At 43.6% G+C, this 23419-nt stretch overlaps 2 protein-coding genes across 4 annotated transcripts in view; both read right to left on the minus strand.

The window, feature by feature from the left end:
* Positions 1–2379, minus strand: part of LOC119954901 (fibroblast growth factor receptor substrate 2-like) — a 94414-nt gene extending 92035 nt beyond the window's left edge. The window contains 1 exon segment of the mRNA XM_038780536.1: positions 2253–2379. The gene's annotated coding sequence lies outside the window, so the exon portion shown is untranslated.
* A 3758-nt stretch (positions 2380–6137) lies between these two features.
* Positions 6138–22566, minus strand: yeats4 (YEATS domain containing 4). 3 transcript variants are annotated; one of them, XM_038780097.1, is made up of 7 exons: positions 22519–22566; positions 15942–16061; positions 15046–15112; positions 13275–13369; positions 12507–12599; positions 12065–12152; positions 6138–6684 (listed from the first exon to the last, which is right to left on the minus strand). In XM_038780097.1, the coding sequence occupies exons 1-7, from the start codon at positions 22549–22551 to the stop codon at positions 6515–6517; spliced, it is 666 nt and encodes a 221-aa protein (XP_038636025.1). In that variant the 5' UTR covers positions 22552–22566; the 3' UTR covers positions 6138–6514. The 3 variants fall into 3 exon arrangements, with proteins under 3 accessions (XP_038636025.1, XP_038636024.1, XP_038636023.1); XM_038780096.1 differs by lacking the exon at positions 22519–22566 and adding an exon at positions 22194–22512; XM_038780095.1 differs by lacking the exon at positions 22519–22566 and adding an exon at positions 22176–22512.
* Between the last annotated feature and the right edge of the window lie 853 nt (positions 22567–23419).

A 23419-nucleotide genomic window follows, 5' to 3' on the forward strand; every position in this document is an offset into this window, starting at 1 on the left:
CTCTAATCTTCAAAAAATGACAGAATAAAAGACAGTGGAATCGAGGAACATAAATACATGCATGCTCGGGTCTTTAACGATCTTGAAAACATTTGTTTTTTTTTAAAAGAAAATCTGTACTGGACAATTCAAGGTGTCTCATATGAAATTCAAGCCACCCTCTAAGCCAAGGCAACAACCCATGTAAACTGATGAAGCTTGTATCTAGTAGCATGCAACTGATTATGTTAAATACAGCTCCAGAGATGAAGCCAGTGTTTATTATGGTCACGCTCTCAAGATACACTTAATTATTGACAGAGCTACTGTGGCGCAACTCTGTGCAATTTGAGTGAAGAAAGTTATCCTAACAAAGTAACGCTTCCAAACATGTCACACAAAAGCCCTGGTTTGTCTCTTTAACAGTGTGCCAACAGGATATCTTAGACTAGCTCTCACTGTTCTGCATTTTCCCCCCAAACCACGATGATTGGTGAAAATCAGATGCCCTTCCATAAAGAACAATCGACAACCAGCCGATGTGTCTTCAAAGAAAGACATAATTTCCCACACAAAATGACCCATTTAAATAAATGCATTCTCTGGAATCCAAGTTAGGCTCAGAGCAAAGACCCAGGCCTGGATCTGAAATTGCCAATTCTGATACAAACTTTTGCTTTTTTTTTTCCTTTCCCTGCTACACCTTGCTATTTCTTTCCTCCTCACAATGGTCGTTTCAGAGTTACATCCATCAGTTTTATAAACAAAAAGCCCACGTCAACAGTCCCGTCTATTCACTCCATCAACACTTAGCCATGACCTCCAACATTATCATGGAAGCTCTATTACACAAACGCTAACCTCGCATTGCACAAGTAAAGAAAAAGAATTTAGCCGAACGCAGACAGTGCAGAACTCCCCACCTCAGCACCACTCGCATCTCTCTCGCTCTCCCTCTCAGCCATTCCTCTCGCTCTCACTCTCCGCCATTCCTCTCGCTCTCCCTCTCTGTCATTCCACTTGGTCTCCCTCTCCACCATTCCTCTCGTTCTCACTCTCCGCCATTCCTCTCGCTCTCACACTCCGCAATTCCTCTCGCTCTCACTCTCCGCCATTCCTCTCGCTCTCACTCTCCGCCATTCCTCTCGCTCTCCCTCTCGCTCTCTGCCATTCCTCTCGCTCTCCGCCATTCCTCTCGCTCTCCGCCATTCCTCTCGCTCTCACTCTCCGCCATTCTTCTCGCTCTCACTCTCCGCCATTCCTCTCGCTCTCACTCTCCGCCATTCCTCTCGCTCTCACTCTCCGCCATTCCCCTCGCTCTCACTCTCCGCCATTCCTCGCTCTCCGCCATTCCTCTCACTCTCCGCCTCCGTCATTCCTCTCGCTATTCCTCTCGCTCTCCGCCATTCCTCTCACTCTCCGCCTCCGTCATTCCTCTCGCTATTCCTCTTGCTCTCAGCCAGTCCTCTCGCTCTCACTCTCTGCCATTCCTCTCGCTCGCCCTCTCGCCATTCCTCTCACTCTTCGCCATTCCTCCCCCTCTCACTCTCCGCCTCCATCATTCCTCTCGCTATTCCTCTTCCTCTCACTCTCCGCCATTCCTCTTGCTCTCACTCTCCACCATTCCTCTCGCTCTCCCTCTCCGTCATTCCTCTCGCTCTCCCTCATTCCTCTCGCTCTCCCTCTCCGCCATTCCTCTCGCTCTCCCTCTCCACATTTCTCTCTCTCTGCATTTCTCTCCCTCTCTCTGTATCTGTTTCTCGCTCTCTCCCTCTCTGCATTTCTCACTCTGCATTTCTCCCACTCCGCATTGTTCTCCCTCTCTCTCTGCATTTCACCCTCTGCATTTCTCCCACTCTCTGCATTTCTCCCCCTTACTCTGCATTTTTCTCTCTCATTCTGCATTTCTCTCTCTCTCTGCATTTCTCCCACTCTCTGCATTTCTCTCCCTCACTCTGCATTTCTCTCACTCTCTCTCTGCATTTCTCTCCCACTCTCTGCATTTCTCCCACTCTGCATTTCTCCCCCTCACTCTGCATTTCTCCCCCTCACTCTGCATTTCTCTCCCTCACTCTGCATTTCTCTCCCTCACTCTGCATTTCTCTCCCTCACTCTGCATTTCACCCACTCTGCATTTCTCTCCCTCACTCTACATTTTTCCCACTCTCTGCATTTCTCACTTATTTTTTTTTCTCTCAGCTCCGAAGCCGATCCGGATTCCGGACTCTCTTATTTACAGACGCACTATTCCGCTGCCTCCCCCCGATACTCACATTGTTGTTGCTCCGGTTCCGCCTCCGGCCAGTCCCGAGGATCCCGGGCAGTCGCTGACAGCTCGGGCTCAGGATCCGAACCCGCGACGCCGCTTCCCGGAAGAGCGCAGGCCCGAGTGGGCGGGGCCGCCGGGGAGAGCTTCCGGGTCAGAGAGCGGGAGGCCAGGAGAGGGTGAGGGTGAATCCCCTTGTGAAGTGAGGGGGAGAACCGCAGTCTAGTGTGGGCAGGATGGCCGGAGATGGGACACCTGCACTCCTGGCATCCCAGAGAGATGTTTTCGTTTTTGGAATTCGATTTAGTTTCAAAGCATTCAGTGAACCCTGAAAAGCTGCAAAACCTATTCACTTCTTCAGATCCAATTATAAATGAGGAATATTTAATCAAAAGTGTGGTTTGGGAACGGCCCAGAGCAGTTATCGTGCAGATGGGTGGAGCTTAGGGAGGTTCTCTGGTTTCAATTTATTTAGAGTTAGTTGCAGTTTGGACCACGTCTGGTTTGCAGCTTACTGAGAAGATAACCAAAGTAAATGAGTCAGATGGACTTCCGCTGTCAGCAAAGTAAACACCTTGCACTCCGGGATTCAATCAGCCAACTGAGAGGATGAAAATCTCCCTTTTAGCTTGTCTCCCACAAAAAGTAATTTTCGCAAGCTCTTGCCAAGTTCTGAGTAAAGATTATAGCCCCCAACCATCAATCATCTGGCATTAATTAGCAATCTCGCGGAGGAAGATTTGTAAAGACTGTGCAGATGTTACTCTTCGGAGTTCATTGTACAGAATTTGTGGTAAAAGGACCTTTCTTTTGACTCTGGCAGTGCCATATTCAACTGAGAGAACATTTTGTGTCAAAAATGATCGCTCGTCGATTTTATTTCAGTGGTTTGATGGCACACAGTGCTGGGAAAATAGAAGAGATCACCAAGCTTCATTTTTAATATTAGGAGTGTGTTTTGTACATTTTCCATCATTCTATTTACTATCTTTTTATATCCTGTTCTGCCTCTTGCATTCTTAGCCTGTCATGTCATCAAAGATACCCCACAAATTTCTGACTTTTGTAATTCTTGCAAGTACAAACATGAAAAAAAACACTAAACGTGCATCAATGTTTAAAAAGCGTAGCTTTGAAGATGTCACAGGTACATATCATTCAGCGAGAATATCGGAAAACTGTACTTTTCCAACTGAATTCTCAGTCAGCTTTCATCTGACCCACGAAGATCAACATTAAAAACAGAACAACCCCCTCTGGCATCCCAATAATATCCCAAATATAAATACTGGAGAACCAAAGTCTGCTGTTAGATGTCCTCCCAGTGGTTAACCTCAGAACTGCAATTTTAAACAAAAGTTGAGGCTTGAAGGGATTTGGTGGTGGGTTAGGAAGATTGAAGATAACATATTTTACATGATAAAGTAGGATTTTGTGTAATTATGTTGCATGATTTTAATGAAACCATTTGAATATGATTGGCAAAATTAAATGCTATGCTGCAAATTAAACCTCTTCAACATGTTAAATGAACTAAATTTGTTTCAAAATCATCCAGTAATGTTTGCTTTAATGTGAAGATTTAATTATACTAAAATCAAACAGATAATAATAGTACATAACTTGGTTTAAATCCGATAGTCGACCCTTCTTTACACTGCAATTTCAAAGCTACTTCCAGAGTATCTCTCGTCTTCAGGGTCAGCAACTTAAAAGAAAGCTTCATTATTGAAAAATTATTTTAAAATTAACATTTTTAAATATATTTTTTGCACATAATTGCCAAGCTAATCAGTTTGTGTTTACACTTGTAGCATATTTATCAACATGGTTCAATCATATAATCCATATTGCTCTGTCTGGGCTGTCTTTGAAACTCGGCGATCAATAGTAAAAAGGTCAATTTGTGATCAGTGTTAGAATTTGAAAATCAGGGCATTAGTAATAGATTTCACAAAAACACCTCATCTAGTTTTAGTGAAAGTATATTTAGATGGCTTCGAACTAAATTTAAAGAGCAGGGGAGTTACTTCCAGTGCCCTGGCCAATATGTATCTCTCAATCAACATCCCAACCACATATTATTTGATAATTTATCACTGGCTCCCCAGATTTTCTTCATTACAACAGTGACCACACTTCAAAAGTTCTGCACTGGCTATTATGGGCTTTGGGATGTCCTGAAGGCCTGAAAGGAGCTAGATAAATACAAGTTTTTCATTTTTTTGGCAACTGAAGAATTTAAATAAAAAAATAAAATAACAAAAAAACTAGCGAATGATGGCTGTAAAACTGTCAAGTTTGTCATGAAAACCCATCTGGTTCAATTCAAGTATCATTAGGATACCAATGTCCTTTCGGGAAGGAAAACTACCATTCCTACTCTGCCTGGCACACATATTGATTCTTATTATCTCTCAAATGGCCCAAGCAAGCCACTCAGTTGTACAGGGATGGGCATAAGTATCTGTAAAAGGGTTAGTATGAGAAGGAAATATTGCACTCTGAGGAATTGAGAGGGTAGAGGCCATGTAGATGAAGATTATACTGACGATTGTGATTATTTAAATAACTCAGCAATTCTGTACAAAAGTGAAATATGCAAAATATCTAAATTTGATAGGTTTATGCTTAGAAATTGTGCTTTTTATGGCAAAGCTTACTGTGTTTTTTTTAGTTGCAGAGCTCGAAGTGAAAACCAGGGACAAGCTGGTCAATTCCACCTACTACCTTTCTGGTGACTAATCACAGATATCAATCTCTATCAGTTAGGGTACAACAGACCACACCTGATACAGGGAAAATCAGTGACGGAAAGCTTTGGGAACTAAAAATTAAAAAAGCTACTTATTCCTCTCAAGCATTGTTACACATTCATCATGTCCTAAATTACTCTCATACTGCCTCCCAAATAGTTACTTTGAAATACATTTGAATTAATAGTTTCCACCATCCCCCCTTCCACTGAATAACCACTTGCTCAAAATTAGTTTTGAATTCAGCCCATTTAATTCAAGGCCATGGCCTCTGCTATTACTATTGTGGACAGGCTCGTGACAATAAGCGATTTTCATTTTCAAGGTGAAATTATTTCTCATGACCCCGCATTAGACTCTTCAAAATACTAAAAAAAATCAGTAATCCAATCATCGCTCACCTCTTTTCCTGCAAGAGCATGTCAAATTTACATAATTACTCCTCATGATGGTGGTTTCTGTACCTGCAATGCAATTTTGCAGTTTGGCAATCAGAATTATACACAGTATTCAAAGTGTGCTCATGCCAATGATTTATAAAGTGGTGGGATGACCACACTCTTCCAGTTCAATATTGACCGTTTAATGCATCGCAACATCCAATGTCACTTTAGTGCCATGGCACTTTTTTTCATGTTGCTTTCAGATTCCACTGGCGTGTAAGCCACCCTCCTTTGGTCTATTCATCCAGAATGATTTGAATCCAACTGCAAGAAATTCATTTTCTCTGTCACAAACCAAATTGGCATTGTGTGGCCTGTCAACAGCATTAATTCTGATTCAAAATCAAATTTTCTCCAACAATCAGATGATTATCAGGCCAGCTTTACAGCTTGTCAAGTGCTTCCATTTGAAGAATCTGAACAAAGTCTTTGGAACTGTGCTACTAGGCAGGGGAGAGTTGGGTTTGTTTTTTAAAAATCTGGTCGATGGAGGTACACAGAAGGTGCACATTAAATACCAAAATAACCTAGCACGTTCTTTTGACAACACTGTATTGAAAATAAAGCTGAACTGCTCTGCAGCTTTACATTACCTTATTTACAAAACTATACAGCTCACAGAAAGATGTAAGCATACCACAGAATGATATAATGCATAAAATGTAGTCGCAATTCTTTCCCAAGATGATTCTGCACGTTTAAAGAAAAATTGATTTATTTAGACATATGCTTTAAAATCAACTTTAACAAATACCTTAAATATAAAACATAAAAACGCATACACAGAAAGTCCACATACAAAACAGCCACATCCTTTCCCTTTTTTTCTTTGTTGGACAATACTGTTTGGATCACCAGTTGGCTTGTTCAAGATGGGGTGCTCAAGTTAAATGTAAACAAGTTATTTTCAAAACTAAAAAAAAATTAGCTCTGGGTTCTCCAAAGTATAATTTGATTGAATAATTTGACCTCAAGGCATTGAGCAGGTAATGCAAACTTTTGCTTTTGTCCTCAGCAAATGGCGTTAAATTCTTCTTGTAAGGATTTCTAGTTAATTTAATGAGTATTTTTCAAGTTTCCTTTCCCTGATCATCATCTTCAATCTTTTTAATTTCACTCTTTAAATAGTTGATGGCTTCACGGCTTGCTTTTAATCTTTCTTTAAACTCTGCAATTTCAAAGCTGGTCTTCTTCTTGGCAGCTTCCAGTTTTTCCCTGGTTTTCACCTCCAGCTCTGCGACTAAAACAACAAAAACACAATAGCTTTACCATAAGACGTATAAGTAACATTTTTGTACAGAATTGCTGACAGTTATTTAAATAGTCACAAAATTGTCGATGTAACTGTTTATTCTGTACTTTAAAGCTCTTCTTCAATATGTTTGAATTTTGGGGTGAATTATGGATTGTTTTTATACTTGGAATTCTAGTCACGAAAAACTAAGAGCTTTTTAAAATTAAATCATTCAGTTTCAAATGAAGCCAAAAATGGATAATTAGTATATTTTACATAGATATACTGAAGCATACACCAGGTTTTAATGATTCTCAAGTTAAATGTTGCTCAGGGGGAGTATGGTTAAGATAGATTATTGGCCCAGATTAGCACAAGCTTTACTCTCCAGCTGGCCTGTGCTGTACTCAGTTAGGACGTGCTTGGCATCAATGCTGGGTGAACAAAATGGATAAACGTTCTAATCATAGTACCCTTACACTGAGAAGCTTTAAAAAAGCATAGCTAACAAAAAAAAGGACAGGGAGGGAGAATAAAAGATGGAGAAAATATAAAGTTTTCCACAGATTATGAGTGTAATTATATTAAAAATAGTCAACATTAGGGGCGGCACAGTGGTTAGCACTGCTGCCTCTCAGTGCCGAGGACCCAGATTCGAACCCGGCCTCGGGTCGCTGTCCTTGTGGAGTTTGCACATTCTCCCTGTGTCTGCGTGGGTCTCACCCCACATCCCAAAGATATGCAGGGTAAGTGGATTGGCCATGCTAAATTGCCCTTTAATTGGAATTTAAAAAAAAAATTAGAATACCCAATTCTTTTTTCTTCAATTATGGGGCAATTTTCACATCCAATTCCTATCCCACTATATGGACTTGGGTTGTGAACGGGATTGAGCTTGGCTGTGGCGTAATTTGTACAACTAATTAACCTGCTGTACATTGTGTCTAGGTTCATACTTGAAGGGCTAAAATGGTGAGGGGCTGGCACTACTTCTGTAAACTATTATCACAGGAGGATATAAGCTCTATACACGATGAGCACTTTTCAGAAAATTAATGAATTACATTTATGTAGGCAACCACAACAGCCAATGTTTGCACAGCAAGGCACTGAAAACAGCAACTAGGTTAAATGACCAGTTAATTAATTTAGTTGGTATTACAAACTAAGAGCTGGAAGGTGGGATTCTTTTTCGGCTGTCATGGACACCAGGAGTGAAACGGCCTCCTTCTGTGCTGTAAATCATTCTAGTAAATTTGGACTGAACATGATAGCACTCCCAAGACAATTCATTCCTCTTCTTCAGATAACGCGTCAAGAACTTAAAATCCATCTGGAAAGACACTGAGGGCTTCAAATCAATGTCTGATTTAAAAGGCGGAGTCTCTGACAGTGTAGCACTTCCTGTACTTCACCGAAGTAAAAGCCTTAATAATACACTTCTGAGCTGGAAATGTTGTAATGTTGTATTTTAATGTTTAATGTTGTATTTATGCTATGGGTGCTCCTGCACTGCTAGCCAATAAAATGTACATAGGTGGGTGGTAAGAAGTAAATCAGGGTTACTATGCAAGCATTTGAATACAGCAAGTATAGTAAATAAAATTGGGGGGATTACTGGCACAGAAGTCATTGTGGAAATACTATGTTGCAATGATAACAGAGACCTGGCTCAAGAAAGGGTAAGACTGGACAGCACGGTAGCACAAGTGGATAGCACTGTGGCTTCACAGCGCCAGGGTCCAGGTTTGATTCCCCGCTGGGTCACTGTCTGTGTAGAGTCTGCACGTTCTCCCCATGTCTGCGTGGGTTCCCTCCGGGTGCTCCGGTTTCCCCCAACAGTCCAAAGACTGTGCAGGTTAGGTGAATTGGCCATGCCAATTGGGGAGGGGTGGTGGTATTGGTTAAGTAGTGCTGGAGAAAGAGGATGTCCCAGAGAGTTCCGACAGAAACAATTTGGCTATAGCTAAAAAAAAAAAATGGTGCAATTGCATTGCTCGGTGTAGTCTATAGACAGCAAACTAGCGAGAAGGATGTAGAAGATCAAATTTGAGGGAAATTACAGAGAAATGCAAACATTATAGAATGGTTTTAATGGGGGACTTTAATTACCCGAATGTACACTGGGCAATGGTTGGGTAAAGAGCCGAGGGGAGCAAAAGTTCCTAAAATGTGTTCAGGAAAATTTTGTACAGTAAAAATGAACCCACACCAAGCTTCTCGAAACAATTATTTGGGATAGAATTAGTAGTCACATGGAAAATATGTGTGGAGTCCTCACATTCTCCCCATTTCTGCGTGGGTTTCCTCCCACAGTCCAAAGACGTGCAGGTTAGGTGGATTGACTATGATAAATTGCCCTTAAGTGTCCAAAAAGGTCAGGTGGGGTTACTGGGTGACAGGGATAGGATAGAGGGGTGGACTTAGGTGGGGTTCTCTTTCCAAGGGCCGGTGAAGACTCGATAGGCCAAATGGCCTCTTTTGCACTTCAAATTATATTATTATATGATTAGGAAGAGCCAGAATGGATTTCTAAACAGGAAATTGTGTTTCACTAACTTACTAGTTTCTTTGAGGCAACAAAAAGGGTTAATGAGGGGAATGCCGTTGGCGAGATGCACTTGGACTTTCAGAAGGCATTCGATACAGTGCCACACAACAGACTTGAGAAAGGTTATCGTTAATTGAATAAAAGGACAATACCAACGTGGCCGAATAATAGGAAGTAGAGTAATGGTCAAAGGATATGTTTCAGATTGTAGGAAGGTATGCAGTGGTGTCCCCCAGGGAGTCAGTATTGGGAACCTTGCTTTTCTTGTTATGTATTAATGATCTTGGTGCGCAGAGGACAATTTCAAAGTTTGTGGATGAAGTAATGTAATCTGTGAAGAGGGCAGTGCAGAACTTCAAAAGAATATAGACAAATTGGTGGAGTGGGTAGATAGCTGGTAGATAGAGTTCAATGCAGAGAAGTGTGAGGTGACGCATTTTGATATAAAGAACATGGAGGGGCAGCACGGTGGCACAGTGGTTAGTACTGCTGCCTCACAACACTGAGGACCCGGGTTCGATCCCGGCCGTGGGTCACTGTCTATGTCGAGTTTGCACATTCTCCCCATGTCGGTGTGGGTTTCACCCCCACAATCCAAAAATGTGCAAGGTAGGTGGATTGACCACGCTAAATTGCCCCTCAATTGGGGAAATTTTTTTTAGGTAAAATAAAGAACATGGAGAGACAATCCTAAATAAAGGATAAAATTCTTCAATGGGTGCAGGAACAGTGGGACCTGGGAATATACGTGCACAGGTCATTGAAGGTGGCAGGACAAGTAGACAGAGTAGATAATAAAGCATACAGTATTCTGGGCCTTATTAATAAGGGCACAAACAAAGTACAAGAGCAAGGAGGCTATGCTGAACTCAAAGATGACACTAGTTAGACCTCAGCTGGAATATTGTGTACAGTTCTGGGTGGCATACTAAAGGAGGAATGTGAATGTATTGTAGAGAGTGCAGAAGAGATTTACAAGAATGATTCCTGAATGAGAAACTTTGGTTATGACGATAGATTGGAGAAGTTGGGACTGTTCTCCTTGGAGAGAAAGTAGCTCAGAAGAGATTTGATAGAGATGTTCAAAATTATGAGGGGGCTGGACAGGGTAGACGGGAATAAACTGTTCCCGATCATAAAGGATCAAGAATGAGAAGGCACAGATTTAAAATGATTTGCAAAAGAAGCAAACGTGATTTGAGAAAAAGCTTTCTCACACAAGTGGTTTGGGTCTGGATTGGATTTGTTTATTGTCACATGTACCGAGGTACAGTGAAAAGTATTTTTCTGCGAGTAGCTCAACAGATCATTAAGTACATGGGAAGAAAAGGGAATAAAAGAAAATACATAATAGGGCAACACCGGGTATACAATGTAACTACATAAGCCCGGCATCGGATGAAGCATATAGGGTGTAGTGTTCATGAGGTCAGTCCACAAGAGGGTCGCTTAGGAGTCTAATAAGAGGGGGAAGAAGCTGTTTTTGAGTCTGTTTGTGCATGTTCTCAGACTTCTGTATCTCCTGCCCGATGGAAGAAGTTGGAAGAGTGAGTAAGCCTGGTGGGAGGGGTCTTTGATTATGCTGCCCGCTTTCCCCAGGCAGCAGGAGGTGTAGATGGAGTCAATGGATGGGAGGCAGGTTCGTGTGGTGGACTGGGCGGTATTCACGACTCTCTGAAGTTTCTTGCGGACCTGGGCCGAGCAGTTGCCATACTAGGCTGTGATGTAGCCAGATAGGTTGCTTTCTATAGTGCATCTGTAAAAGTTGGTACGGGTTAATGTGGACATGCCAAATTTCCTTAGTTTCCTGAGGAAGTACAGGCGCTCGTGCTTTCTTGGTGGTAGCATCGACGTGGGTGGACCAGGACAGATTTTTGGAGATGTGCACTATCTCCACCTCGGCCCCGTTGATGCTGACAGGGGTGTGTACAGTACTTTTCTTCCTGAAGTCAATGACCAGCTCTTTAGTTTTGCTGGCATTGAGGGAGAGATTCTTGTCCCTGTCGGAAGTGTGGGAAAGCAGATTTAATCATGGCAGTTTCAATCGAGGCATTATTTAAATAGAAACAAGGGCGGCATGATAGCACAGTAGTTAGCATTGTTGTTTCACAGTTCCAGAGTCCCAAGTTAGATTCCCGGCTTGCACTCTGTGCGGAGACTGCACATTCTCCCCGTGTCTGCGTGGGTTTCCTCCGGGTGCTCCGGTTTCCTCCCACAAGTCCCGAAAGACGTGCTGCTAGGTAACTTGGACATTCTGAATTCTCCCTCTGTGTACCCAAACAGGGGCTGGAATGTGACAACTAGTGGATTTTCAGTAACTTAATTACAGTGTTAATGTAAGCCTACTTGTGACAATAAAGATTATTATTATTATTATACAATATGCAGGGGAAAAGGCAGGTGAATGGCACTAAGTCATTAGGGAGCCGGTGCAGAGAGGATGGGACAAATTACCTCCTTTTACCCCGTAACCATTCTGTATTAAACTGGTCACATTACTGGTTTTCCTCATTTAAAATAATTTGGATATGTTCATCTGTGTCACACCTACTTCATAATGTCAATTATTTACAACTATTTTATGCAGACAGCTCTGTTTGCAAAGAGAACTTTGAACTTACAGTATTTGATATTTAGGCAGCACATTACAACAGTGACACTTTGACTATGAAGCACTTTAGAATATCAAGAGGTTCTGGAGATAAAAATGCAAGTCTTCCTTCTGTCATACTTGATTTATACTTGAGGAAACATTGTAATTCCTAAATATGATCCAGATTACATCATTGCATTTTCATATCATTTAACTATACAAATAATTTAACAGAACCTTACACTCAGTTTCATGTTTGTAGGCTCCAAGTGTCAATTGCCGAGATGTTGTCAACAGCTGTTGCATCATTGCAGTGGGATCTTGGAAAATCTAGATCCAAAAGTCGACATGCAATAAATTTTAAATCAGATTATCTGGATTTTGCAGTTGTAAACTGAAGGTATTGCTGTTACTTTTCTGTCACCTAAAAATATTTATTTTTCTGAAAGATTTTGTTCTATTCTTCTGAGTTATGTTAAAGTGTAAAATCTTTCAAACTCACAAGGTCATCAACTTTTGCATTCTGACAAAATTAGGAGGGCTCCCAAGGAATGTGCAATATTTACAGGGAGCTCTCCCCTTATAAAAAAGTTTGAAAACTACCACTGCAACCCTCCAATTTGAATAAATTGGTGAATAATCTTTAAATTTAGTGACCCTGCAAGACCTCCTTCTTGTGCTTACCATTTCATCATAAAATTCAGAGACCACTGTCTTTTTCCCCAACATTACATTACTATCAGACTGAAACAGCTTCAGTAAGTGATAGAGAGTCACCTGTTAAACAGAAAGAGCACAGTGAGTTACATTGAACAATGCAATACAAATCAACAAATGAGATGTCACTGAGGAGTTGATACACACAGTAAAAACGTTTAAGCCTTTATGTTCAGGTGTAGATTAATGAACTGATTTTACAGTACATCAGACAGATCCTCCTGGGTTGTTGTAACCCACATTCTGCATTTTAAAACTGTGAAAGCACCGAGTTAAATAGACGTACTTGAAAATCTTCACCTTGTATGGAACATTCAATCATTGGGGGAGAATTTCAATGGCTTTATTCGCACATTCCTGTTTCAGCGGTTTCAGCTGAAGTTACAGGGTGGAAAAATAGTCCACACCTTAAACGACAGATAGAACACAACTTTGGGAGAAAATGGACTGAATTTTCACCAAAGCCCTGACCTCTCCTCAGTTCTCAATCCCACAATGACTGCTATCATCCTATAGGAAGATACCTCGCCTTTGCTCTGCCTCTTCCTGCTGTCAGGGAAGCGAATCAAAATAAGGGCTCTGGCTGAGACTGTTTGTGAGTGACAATGGGGAAAGAGAGAGATTTAATTCACAAAAAAGGCATGTTGCTGTACTTAGGATACAGTCTCTATAAATTATATTCATTGCTACCAGAATTTTTATTAAATTTAAATTAGATATTTTCCAGTTTCTTACCGGTCTTTCATTTGGATCTATGAAGAAAATTTTGATAATAATTTCAAATTCACCCCATCCAGTTTCAGTGATTTCATATGGTGGCTTTGTAACAACTAGAGAAGGGAGAAAGAAAGATAAATCAACTTTATGATTTTATGTTTTACAGAAACCTACACGATTAAGTATTCAACATACAGAGCAGGATAGCTACAAGAGGAATATACTTTCATCTCCACAAATTCATTGAAAGTTTGTAATTTTTTTAAAAAGTGTTCTGCAGATGCAGATGACACCAGGCGGTATTTAATGCCCATCTCTAATTGCCTGAGATTATGAAAAGTCAACCATATGAAGAGGGACTGAAATCACATGTTGGCTGGATCATTGTTGAGCCAGTTGAATGTTAAATTATACCTGTACCTCATGCTAGCTGGCAGACCAGATCTGCTGACTCCAAGTTTCTACCCATGGCGGGATCGACACCCAGTGGGTTAGTCCAGTATGATAATCATCAAACCCCTCACCCCCACAAATAACTCGCTAGATGTAGGAGTAATGAAGTGGTCAGAAATGTTGTTTGCGATATTTCCTTTACAGTCAAATTGTAAGGTGTCAGCCAAGTTTATCCATTACGTAAAAAGGAATCTAATCCTCAAAAAAAAGCCAAGTGCTGATGTGCACCAAATTTATGATTCAATTGTATTTTTATAGCTCATTAGACACTATACATAACCAGAAAATACATTTTTTAAAATTTCTTAAAGTTTAATGTATAATTCCTTTGACGTTACAGAATTCTTGGGCGCGGTTCTCTGCCCCCCACGCCGGGTGGGAGAATAGCGGGAGGGCCTCGCGACATTTTTCACGCCCTCCCGCTATTCTCTCCTCCCCCCCCCCTCCAAATGCCCGACCCACGCCACGAATCACCGCTCTTTACGGCGAGCGGCGATTCTCCGAGGCCGAGCGGCTGGGCCTTCACGCCCGTTTCAACACGGCAGGAAACACACCTGCTCGCTGCCGGCGTGAAACGGGCGCCAGATGCCTGTTTGGGGCATCTGGGGGCCCGATTGGCATGGCGGTACCACGGCCGTGCCAAGGGGGGGCATAGACCCACGATCAGTGCCCGCCGATCGCGGGCTGTGCGTCCGTAACGGCCGCACTCTTTTCCCTACGCCGCCCCGCAAGATCAAGCCGCCACGTCTTGCGGGGCGGCTGAGGGAAAAGACGCAAACTGCGCATGCGCGGATTGGCGTTGTCCAACCTGCGCATGCGCGGTTGACGTCATCGGCCGCGTCAGCCGCCGTGACACACGGGGCCGCGCTCCTAGCCCCGCCGGGGGGGGAGAATCGGCCCCGGAAGTGTGCGTGAAGGCTGCCGTGGGTCACGGCCTGTCCCACGGCAGCCTTTACGATTCTCCGCATTTGCGCCCCTTATCTTTCATTTGAGACTTTCGCATTATTGTTAAAGATTTTTGAAACCACTGGATTAGAATAATCTATGAGCGGCTCAGGTTAACCATAGATATAGCATGCATTCCATCCAAGTTCTGATCATGGAAAAGCTTGATAATATTGCCAACAGCAAACACAGGGTGCTGATTAGTCCAGATGATCATACAGATCATAGTAACCACAATTCTAGTTCTAGCAACAAATTTTCAATAGAAATATTAACCTGTCTTTTTAGTTGCTGATAAACCTGTATATTTCCAGCATTTCATTTTTGACTTTACAATTCAGCCAAAGATGTTTTAGTAAATTTTCTTAAGTATCTTTTTTAAAACACTTGCCTCTCAGAGGGTTTCCATAGCTTTCATGCAGCTTGAACTGAATTTTCTTCACATATGCGGACATGTCCTGCACAGAAAGAAATAATTAGTGCTCATCAGGCTGGTCTCTTACAGTTAAAAAAAAAGTATTAAAGTAGTGTGAAGGTGGGCATTACAGACACTCACTAGGGTGAAACTTGAATCCATTATCTTATAATTCAGCTGTGAGAATGCTACCACTGAGCAACGGTTGACACAATGAGCAGGCAGCAAACCAATGCTTCCTTGATCCATATAACCCAGCGACTCGGTTTTAAGCTCGGAAGACCCAGGCTTGGCTACTTTTATTAAGCCGAGACATCAATTTTAAACAACATAGCCACTTCTAGAAGCTCAGAGCTTCATTTGCTTAACCAATATAAAATCAAGAACTTTAATAGAAAGCTCATCTGATGTAATTCGTATTAGACTCGACAAGAATTTATATACTCTACTTTCCTCCTTCCAATGGGCTGAAAAAAGGCCCAATAGACCGATTTATAGGTTATGCTTTGCATTGTCTTCCAGCCACGGTTAAGGTTGAATCACACAACCCCTACAGTACAGAAGGAAGCCATTTGGCCTGTTGAGTTTGCATCGACCCACTGAAAGAACACCCTAACTAGGTCCGCACCACTGCTGTACCCCATAACCCCACCTAATTGGCACATCTTTGGACTGTGAGGAAACTGGAGCATCCGAAGGAAACCCCTGCACACACATGGAGAAAGTGCAAACTCCACACAGTCACCCAAGGCCAGAATTGAACCCGGGTCCCTGGCGCTATGAGGCAGCAGTGCTAATCACTGTGCCATCATGCCGCCACTATCGTTACTGGATTTCTAATATAAATACCAAGGACTAATAGCAGAACTCACTTCATTCCTGTATGGTTTTACATAAACCGTCCACTGATGAGTGTGTCCATCTTCCTCTCGTTTCTTTCCAAAATAACGAGCAACATTTCCAAAGACTATCGGTTTAACAATTGTGACACCCTATAGAAGTAAGAATATTAAGAAAATATGTTTTAGTTTCTCAATGTTTTATGAACTTTAGGGAACGTTGAGCTCTTGAAAAGTACAGGAAAGAATGCAAGAAAATAAAAATTATATGTTTCAGTACCAAGTTGCAGCAAACCATGGAAAGGAACAAATTAAAAGTAGTCAACCATCAATCACTAAAGCAGCCTTTCTTGTTGAGAGTTAATAAACTGGAACTTAACTCAAAAATAACTCCCATCAGCGGGTAATTACAATACAGTGCTCAAAATCAAGCGTTAGTAAACCACAGATGCAAAACTGCATCAATTTACAACACTCACCTGAACGGCAATAATTCAACATCGTCCTGGAAATCAGATCTGTGATTGCCAAAAGAATTGAGGGATATGGAGATAGAGCAGGAATATGGAGCTGGAGTAGATTATTAGCCATCATTTCACAGAATGGCTGAACAGGAACAAATGGCCCACTCCAGCTCCTATTCCTGATATTCCTTCTAAAAGCACTCTAGAAGAATACATATTGTATTGTATGTATTAGTTTATCTTTTGCCCAAAACTCAACTTTATCCTGGCTTGATTCCAGACTGGACACTTTTAAAAAAAATTTTAGAGTACCCAATTATTATTTTCTTTCCAATTAAGGCCCAATCCACCTACTCTGCACATCTTTTGGGTTGTGAGGGTGAGACCCACGCAGACACGGGGAGAATGTGCAAGCTCCACACGGACAGTGATCCAGGGCTGGGATCGAACCTGGGTCCTCAGCGCTGTGAGGCATCAGTGCTAACCAATTGGCCACCATGCTGCCCTCAGACTGGACAATGAACAACATGTTGAAGACACTTATGGAACTATGACCCGAGCAAGGGTCAGGCTGCATGCCATCCATCTGTACTGTGTGGGTTCAAGAACTTCAACCAGAACAAGTTAAATGGTTGGGATTCATCACTATCACCACCTTGGCCTAGGTTAATTAATTAATTAAATCTGTTCATGGGATGTGGGCATCGCAGGCTGTGCCTGTATTTATTGCCCATCCCTTTAAGAGTCGACCACATTGCTGGGTCTAGAGCAGGGGTGGGCAAACTACGGCCCGCGGGCCGCCAAAGGTCTTTGTGCGGCCCACCAAGTCATATAAAAAAAAATGTTTTTTTTTAAATGTTTTTTTTTAAGGTTAATGGGGGGGGGGGGGGGGGGGGGGGGGTTGTTGGGTTACTTACTGGTATAGGGTGGATACGTTGACTTGAGTAGGGTGATCATTGTTCGGCACAACATCGAGGGCCGAAGGGCCTGTTCTGTGTTCTATATGAGGCGCCCAGAATCATAACCGGGTGAAGTAATTATTTTACTTAATATACTATGCGGCCCTTTAAAATTGTGAATTTCTGAATGTGGCCCTTGCACGGAAAAGTTTGCCCACCCCTGGCCTAGAGTCACATGTCGGCCAGACCAGGTAAGGAGGACAGATTTTCTTCCGTAAAGAACATTAGTGAACCAGTTGGGTTTTTACGACAATTGACAATGGTTTCATGGTCAACATTAGACGTTTAATTCCAGATCTTTATTTGATTCAAATTTCACTATCTGCAATGGTAGGATTTTAACCTGGGTCCCCATAGCATTACTCTGGGTTTCTGGGTTACTAGTCCAGTGACAATAACACTACACCACCCCCTCCCCGACATTGGCCTCTCCGATATTGGCCAGGGACTGAAGCTTTCCTGGTACAGACATGATGGGCCGAATGGCTTCCTTCTGTGCTGTAAATGTCTATGATTATTTTGGCCCAGCACCAAATGACTGTACAAATAAAAACAGACCAACTCATAAAATTCTCATTCACCTTTTCAAAACACTGGCAAATAACTGGGAGGACTTATTGGCAGAGATTGGTGCATGACACAGAGCCATAACTAAAGAAGTTTGATTAATAGAAAGGAGAAATCTTAAAATTTCACAACAAGGGTGGCACATGTCACAGTGGTTAGCACTGCTGCCTACTGCGCTGAGGACTCGAGTTCGAATCCCGGCCCTGGGTCACTGTCCGTGTGGAGTTTGCACATTCCCTCGTGTCTGCGTGAATTTCACCCCCACAACCCAAAAATGTGCAGGTTAGATGGATTGGCCACGCTAGTTTGCCCCTTAATTAGAAGAAAAAAATAACTGGATACTCTTTAAAAAAAAAAAAAAAAATTTTTTTTATTTCACAACACAAAATGTGCACTAAGTTAATTCCCAAATTTGGGACTTCCGGTGTGGACCATAGAGTAAGTGGTCACACACAAGGCAGCTCCTGTCCAAGTTTACAGAAAAGAGCTCTTTTTTAAAATCGATATGGGGTGGAATTTTGATGAAAAGATGTACGTGAATGTTGGAGGAGTACTTTCCCCCAGGAATGGTATGTCTCTTGGTTACCAGAACTGGCAGAAACAGTGATAGATTTGGCTGCAGCTGCAGCAAAGAGAAAAGCCTCTTCCAGCATGCAGACGGGGAAAGGGCAAGCTTAAAGGCTTCTAACTGACTTGAGGGCCTTTATTAAAGCTGAATTCCAGCAGCAGAAGGAACAACTGTGAAAAGATCTCACCAAGGCCATTGAAGAAGCGGTGACGAGACTTCCGGTGGTGGCCATGGAGTAGGTCGCGCATTCAGCAGCTCCCGTCTGGAACAGACTCCCGGTCCTTTTTCAGGATTAGTGAAGTGAACACTGCCAAAAGGATTCCCTCTCTGTTGTATGGATAGCTGGACCAGGAGTGGCCAGGTGAAGTGTTTAAGTCCCAACAGACAGAATCGTGCGGAGCGGGCGCCGAGGCTCGGCATGGCAGCCGGTATGGACCGGGATGCATGAGCGCAGTGGGCACAGGAGCAACAGGAGTTCCTTAGGGGCTGCTTTGCTGATCTTAAAAAGGACATGCTGGCCCCGATGAAGGCATCAATAGACCAAATGATCGCAACTCAGGCGACACAAGGGAAAGCGATTAAGGAGATGGAGAAAAAGCTATCCGACCATGAGGACGAGTTGGTCGTATTGGCCCTTAAGGTGGAGGCGCAGGATGACCTCCACAAGAAGTGGCAGGAGGCGCTGCAGGACCTAGAAAACAGGTCCAGGAGGAAGAACTTGAGAATTGTGGGCCTCCCCGAAGGTGTGGAGGGGTCGGATGCTGGAGCATTTGTGTCCAAGATGCTGGAGACGCTGATAGGGACAGGGGTATTCCCTCGTCCCCTGGAGCTGGACAGGGCGTACAGAGCCCTTGCAAGGAAACCCAAGACGAATGAGCTGCCGAGGGCCATGGTGGTGAGATTTCATCGTTTCTCAGACAAGGAACTTGTCTTGCGGTGGGCAAAAAAAGAATGTAGCAGGTGGGAGAACAGCGTGATACGCATCTACCAGGACCTGGGTGCAGAGCTGGCCAAGAGGAGTGCTGGATTCAACCGGGTGAAGGCGACCCTCTTCAGCAAGGGGGTGAAATTTGGGATGCTACACCCAACGAGGCCATGGGTCACGTCCAAGGAACGGCATCACTATTTTGAGACGCCGGACGAGGCATGGTTATTCGTCAAACAAGAAAAGCTGGACTCGAATTAAAGGACAGTTAAGCTTTGGTGGAATGCCGCGGTGGGGCTGGGTAACACGGTACCATTTCTAATATAAGATTGTATACAATGTTGGGTGCGTGTAAGGGCTGTGGTGGTGGCTGGAGGGTGCAGTGTTTTGGGCAAAGTTGAGATACGGAGGGGGGAGGGGACCCTGTACTTGGGATTTTTCGGGAAGTTGGAGCCTTGGTTCAACAAGTGTCTCCTCATGGGGCAACGTTAGTTTATTTTTCGCTTTGTATTACTATTTACTCACTAGGGCTGGAGAGGTACTTTAATTGGTTTATTCATGTGGGGAGAGGGGTCCGGACAATGAGACGACAGATTGATCGGCACCAGGGACGGGAGCTGCCAGGGTCAGCAGACTCTCGGGAGCGTAGTGGGGGGGGGGGGGGGGGGGGGGGGGGGGGAGGGAGCAAGTGCTCAGCTGGTGCTTGGCGGGGGGTTTTGGGTCGTGGGGCTGTTGGGGGAGGGAGAAAGCTGCTTTGCTGACAGAGGAGGTATCAATTTCGGGGTACCAATTGAGGGTCGGGGACGGCTGCTCCCTGTGGGGGCGCTCGGGGAAGCGAAGGGCGCAGGCTCGAGGTTGGCCAAAAAAGGGCGAAGACTAGTCGGCAGGGTGTGGGGGGGTTTAGCCCCCCGTCCAGGCTGATCACGTGGAATGTGAGGGGTTTGAATAGCCTTTTTAGGCACTATAAATTCTATGTCTATCCTGTCCTTTATTGAATCCACTATCCATCCCATTACATTGCCATCAACCCGATTAGCCTTTACTGTGTGCAACATCCTTTTGTACAGCATCTTTTTTGCATTTGTTCTTGGGATGTTGGTGTTGCTGACAAGGCCAGCATTTATTACTCATCCCTAATTGCCTTGAGTAGTGGTGGGTTGTCTTTGTGAACCACTGCAGTCTATGTGGTGTAGGTACATCCACAGTGTGTTCTCTAACAGTCTGATTTGCTAGGCCAGAGTCAAGTACATTGCTGTGGTCAAAACCTTGTTGATGCTGCCTAATTATACCATAGACGTCAAGCCAACCACTGAAGTCTCAAAACAAAATTCTTCCAAAAACAGGAGGAAACTTATACACCGGGTGTAAAAGTGAACTCCCGGCATTGGTTTGGATAGTCGTCATTTTAAAGTGTCACCGTCACCAAATGCAGAGTGGGAGCATCTTAAACTCATTTACATCTTTGAAACAAAGTCAACATTGCCTGCTTGATCCTTTGCACCTCATTATAAGATACCATTAGGTAAAACATCCAATTGTGGGGTGAAAAATTTAGATTGACTAATAATGTAAGTATAGCATGTCATAGCTGAAAAGGGTAGGCTTGCTGAGTATATGCAAAAACATAATTTGTTTGGGGGGGGGGGGGGGGGGGGGGGAAAGAGGGGTGCCCAAAAATGAGGTCATCTTAAACATCGCGCTAACTTATATGCCATCATTTACGGTATTCTGGTTTTCTAAATGCTGTTACCACTTCCTCAATAATGTTGCAGCATTTTCTTGATGTCAGGAAAACTGGCCTATACTTTCTAGTTTTCTCTTGCAGTGCCATATTTGCTATCGTCTGATTCACTGGGACATTTCCTGAATTTGGCAAATATTGAAAGATCACAGCCAGTGCATCCCATATCTCTGCAGCTATCTCTTTTAGAATCCCGGTATGTCAGCAATCAAGTCCAGGGCCATCTGTTGGCACGCATTCTCATGAATATTTCTTTAATTACTCGGAAGTTCCTATACAATGGAAGTTCCTAAACCACACAGACAGCAGCAGTTCAAGAAGGCAGCTCACCGTCATCACCTTCTCAATGGCAATTAGGGATGGGCAACAACTCACTTTCCATGAAATAATTTCTTTTTTTGAAGAGCCTTTAATCCGGTCTCATTCTGCAAAAATTCGATCCAAAAAACATCCAATTGTCAAACTTTGCAGGCAGTACCAGATAACTCTCAATATGATCTTAACAAATGTTATCAGTTGTTAGAGAAATGACAGATGAAACTTAGCACAGGGAAGCAGAAGGATATGGAGACATGGGGGGGGGGGGGGGGGGGGGAGAGGGGACAAGTTTATGATTCTTTTGGCACCCTTTTTCCACGATAGTGATCATTCCGAATATTTTACTCATCATCAATCTCAAGCTAGTTTGCACCTGGTGAGTATTCCCACCTCTTCTTCGACTGCCCCTTTAGCTTTCCACGTGAGACTGAAGGACAAAGCAGATATCACCTGTGCTCAGGAACTGATATCTATCCATGTTCACCGTATATTTCCCGCCAAGGACGGAGATCATTTAGTCCATGCAACATGAATTATCGATAAAGGTACATTTGGAATGCTGTCTGATTTCCAACAAAAGGAGTCACCGCTCTGTCACAGTTTTTAAGATGCCGCCTCAGAGCGTCAGCAGCAACTCTTATGGTGACTATGAATATATTCTAGAAACAGTAAAACTTTCTTATGTTTCCTGGCCGCAGAAGGGGCAGATCGCGTTGCTTGCAAACCTGTAAAGACGTTTTTACCTTCACTCTCCCTCCCGAGTCAGGACCGAATTCCGCCATTCTTTTGAACATATTGTTAGAGCGGCGCCGCTTCCGGAATCAGACCCGGGCCCGCGGTTTCTGGCCGGCACGGCACCGGCTGGAGGCACTAGGCCGCAGCGGCCTCCCCGCCCTCGCCCAGTCCGGCCCGGCTCACCGCTCCCCCCTTGCTGGACCTTGGGGGAAGGGACCCCACTTCTCCTCGCCGCCAAGGCCGGTTTCCTCGGTGACACGGGGCGAAACCGAGCCGCGCCGCCCGCTCCCGCAGTTGCCTTCACTTTTGGCGCCACCGGCTTCACTCCCTCACCAAAATGGTTCCGCTGCGCTCCCTCATCAACATGGCGGACGCGCCTGCCCGCTGCGCTCCCTCATCAACATGGCGGACGCACGCTCCCGCTGTGCGTCCTTATCAACATGGCACATACACGTCCTCGGGGCCTCATGCCCTTATCAAAATGGCGCAAAAATCCTCCCACCTGATCAAATGGTGAATATGCCCTCCAATGCCCAGGTCAAATGGTGGGGAGTGAATGTAATGCAACATGAGTTGAAGGTGTTGTAAGACTTCTTACTATAATAACTCATGCAAGAGCAAGATTACTCAGAATAAATTGTAGGCTCTGCCATTGTCAGCTATTTCATCAATGGCCTTCCCTCCATTATAAAGTCAGAAGTGGAAATGTTTTCTGCTGATTGCACAATGTAAAGCACCATTTCTGATTCATCAGATAATTATGATGTGGAGATGCCGGTGTTGGACTGGGGTGAGCACAGTAAGAAGTCTTACAACACCAGGTTAAAGTCCAACATGTTTGTTTCAAACACTAGCTTTCGGAACACTGCTTCCTCGGGTGAATCTTCCTCAACCCGGGTAAGCGTTCTCCAAGGCGGTTTTCAGGACACGCGACAACGCAGAATTGCCGAGCAAAAACTTATAGCTAAATTTCACACGCATGAGTGCGGCCTCAACCGGGATCTTGGATTCATGTCGCATTACATCCACCCCCATCTGGCCTGGACTTGCAAAATCCTACCAACTGTTCTGGCTTGAGACAATTCACACCTCTTTAACCTGTGATTATCCCTCTCCTTGGATCTGTAATGATTTGATTACCTGCAAATGCTTGCATTCCAAGCACTGTCCAGCATCTCTGACTTTGTCTATATAAATGTTTCTGGAACATACCTCTCCATTCACCTGAGGAAGG

This window comes from Scyliorhinus canicula, chromosome 20 (assembly GCF_902713615.1).
Source record: "Scyliorhinus canicula chromosome 20, sScyCan1.1, whole genome shotgun sequence".
Lineage (NCBI taxonomy): Eukaryota > Metazoa > Chordata > Chondrichthyes > Carcharhiniformes > Scyliorhinidae > Scyliorhinus > Scyliorhinus canicula.

Coding starts and splice junctions, on each gene's coding strand:
- yeats4 (XM_038780095.1), bottom strand. CDS start 22,244: ATGTTCAAAAGAATGGCGGAATTCGGTCCTGACTCGGGAGGGAGAGTG. Junction 12,600..13,274: donor TAGATCCAAATGAAAGACCG/GTAAGAAACTGG, acceptor TCTGTTTAACAG/GTGACTCTCTATCACTTACT. Junction 6,685..12,064: donor CTACAAACATGAAACTGAGT/GTAAGGTTCTGT, acceptor TTGTTGTTTTAG/TCGCAGAGCTGGAGGTGAAA.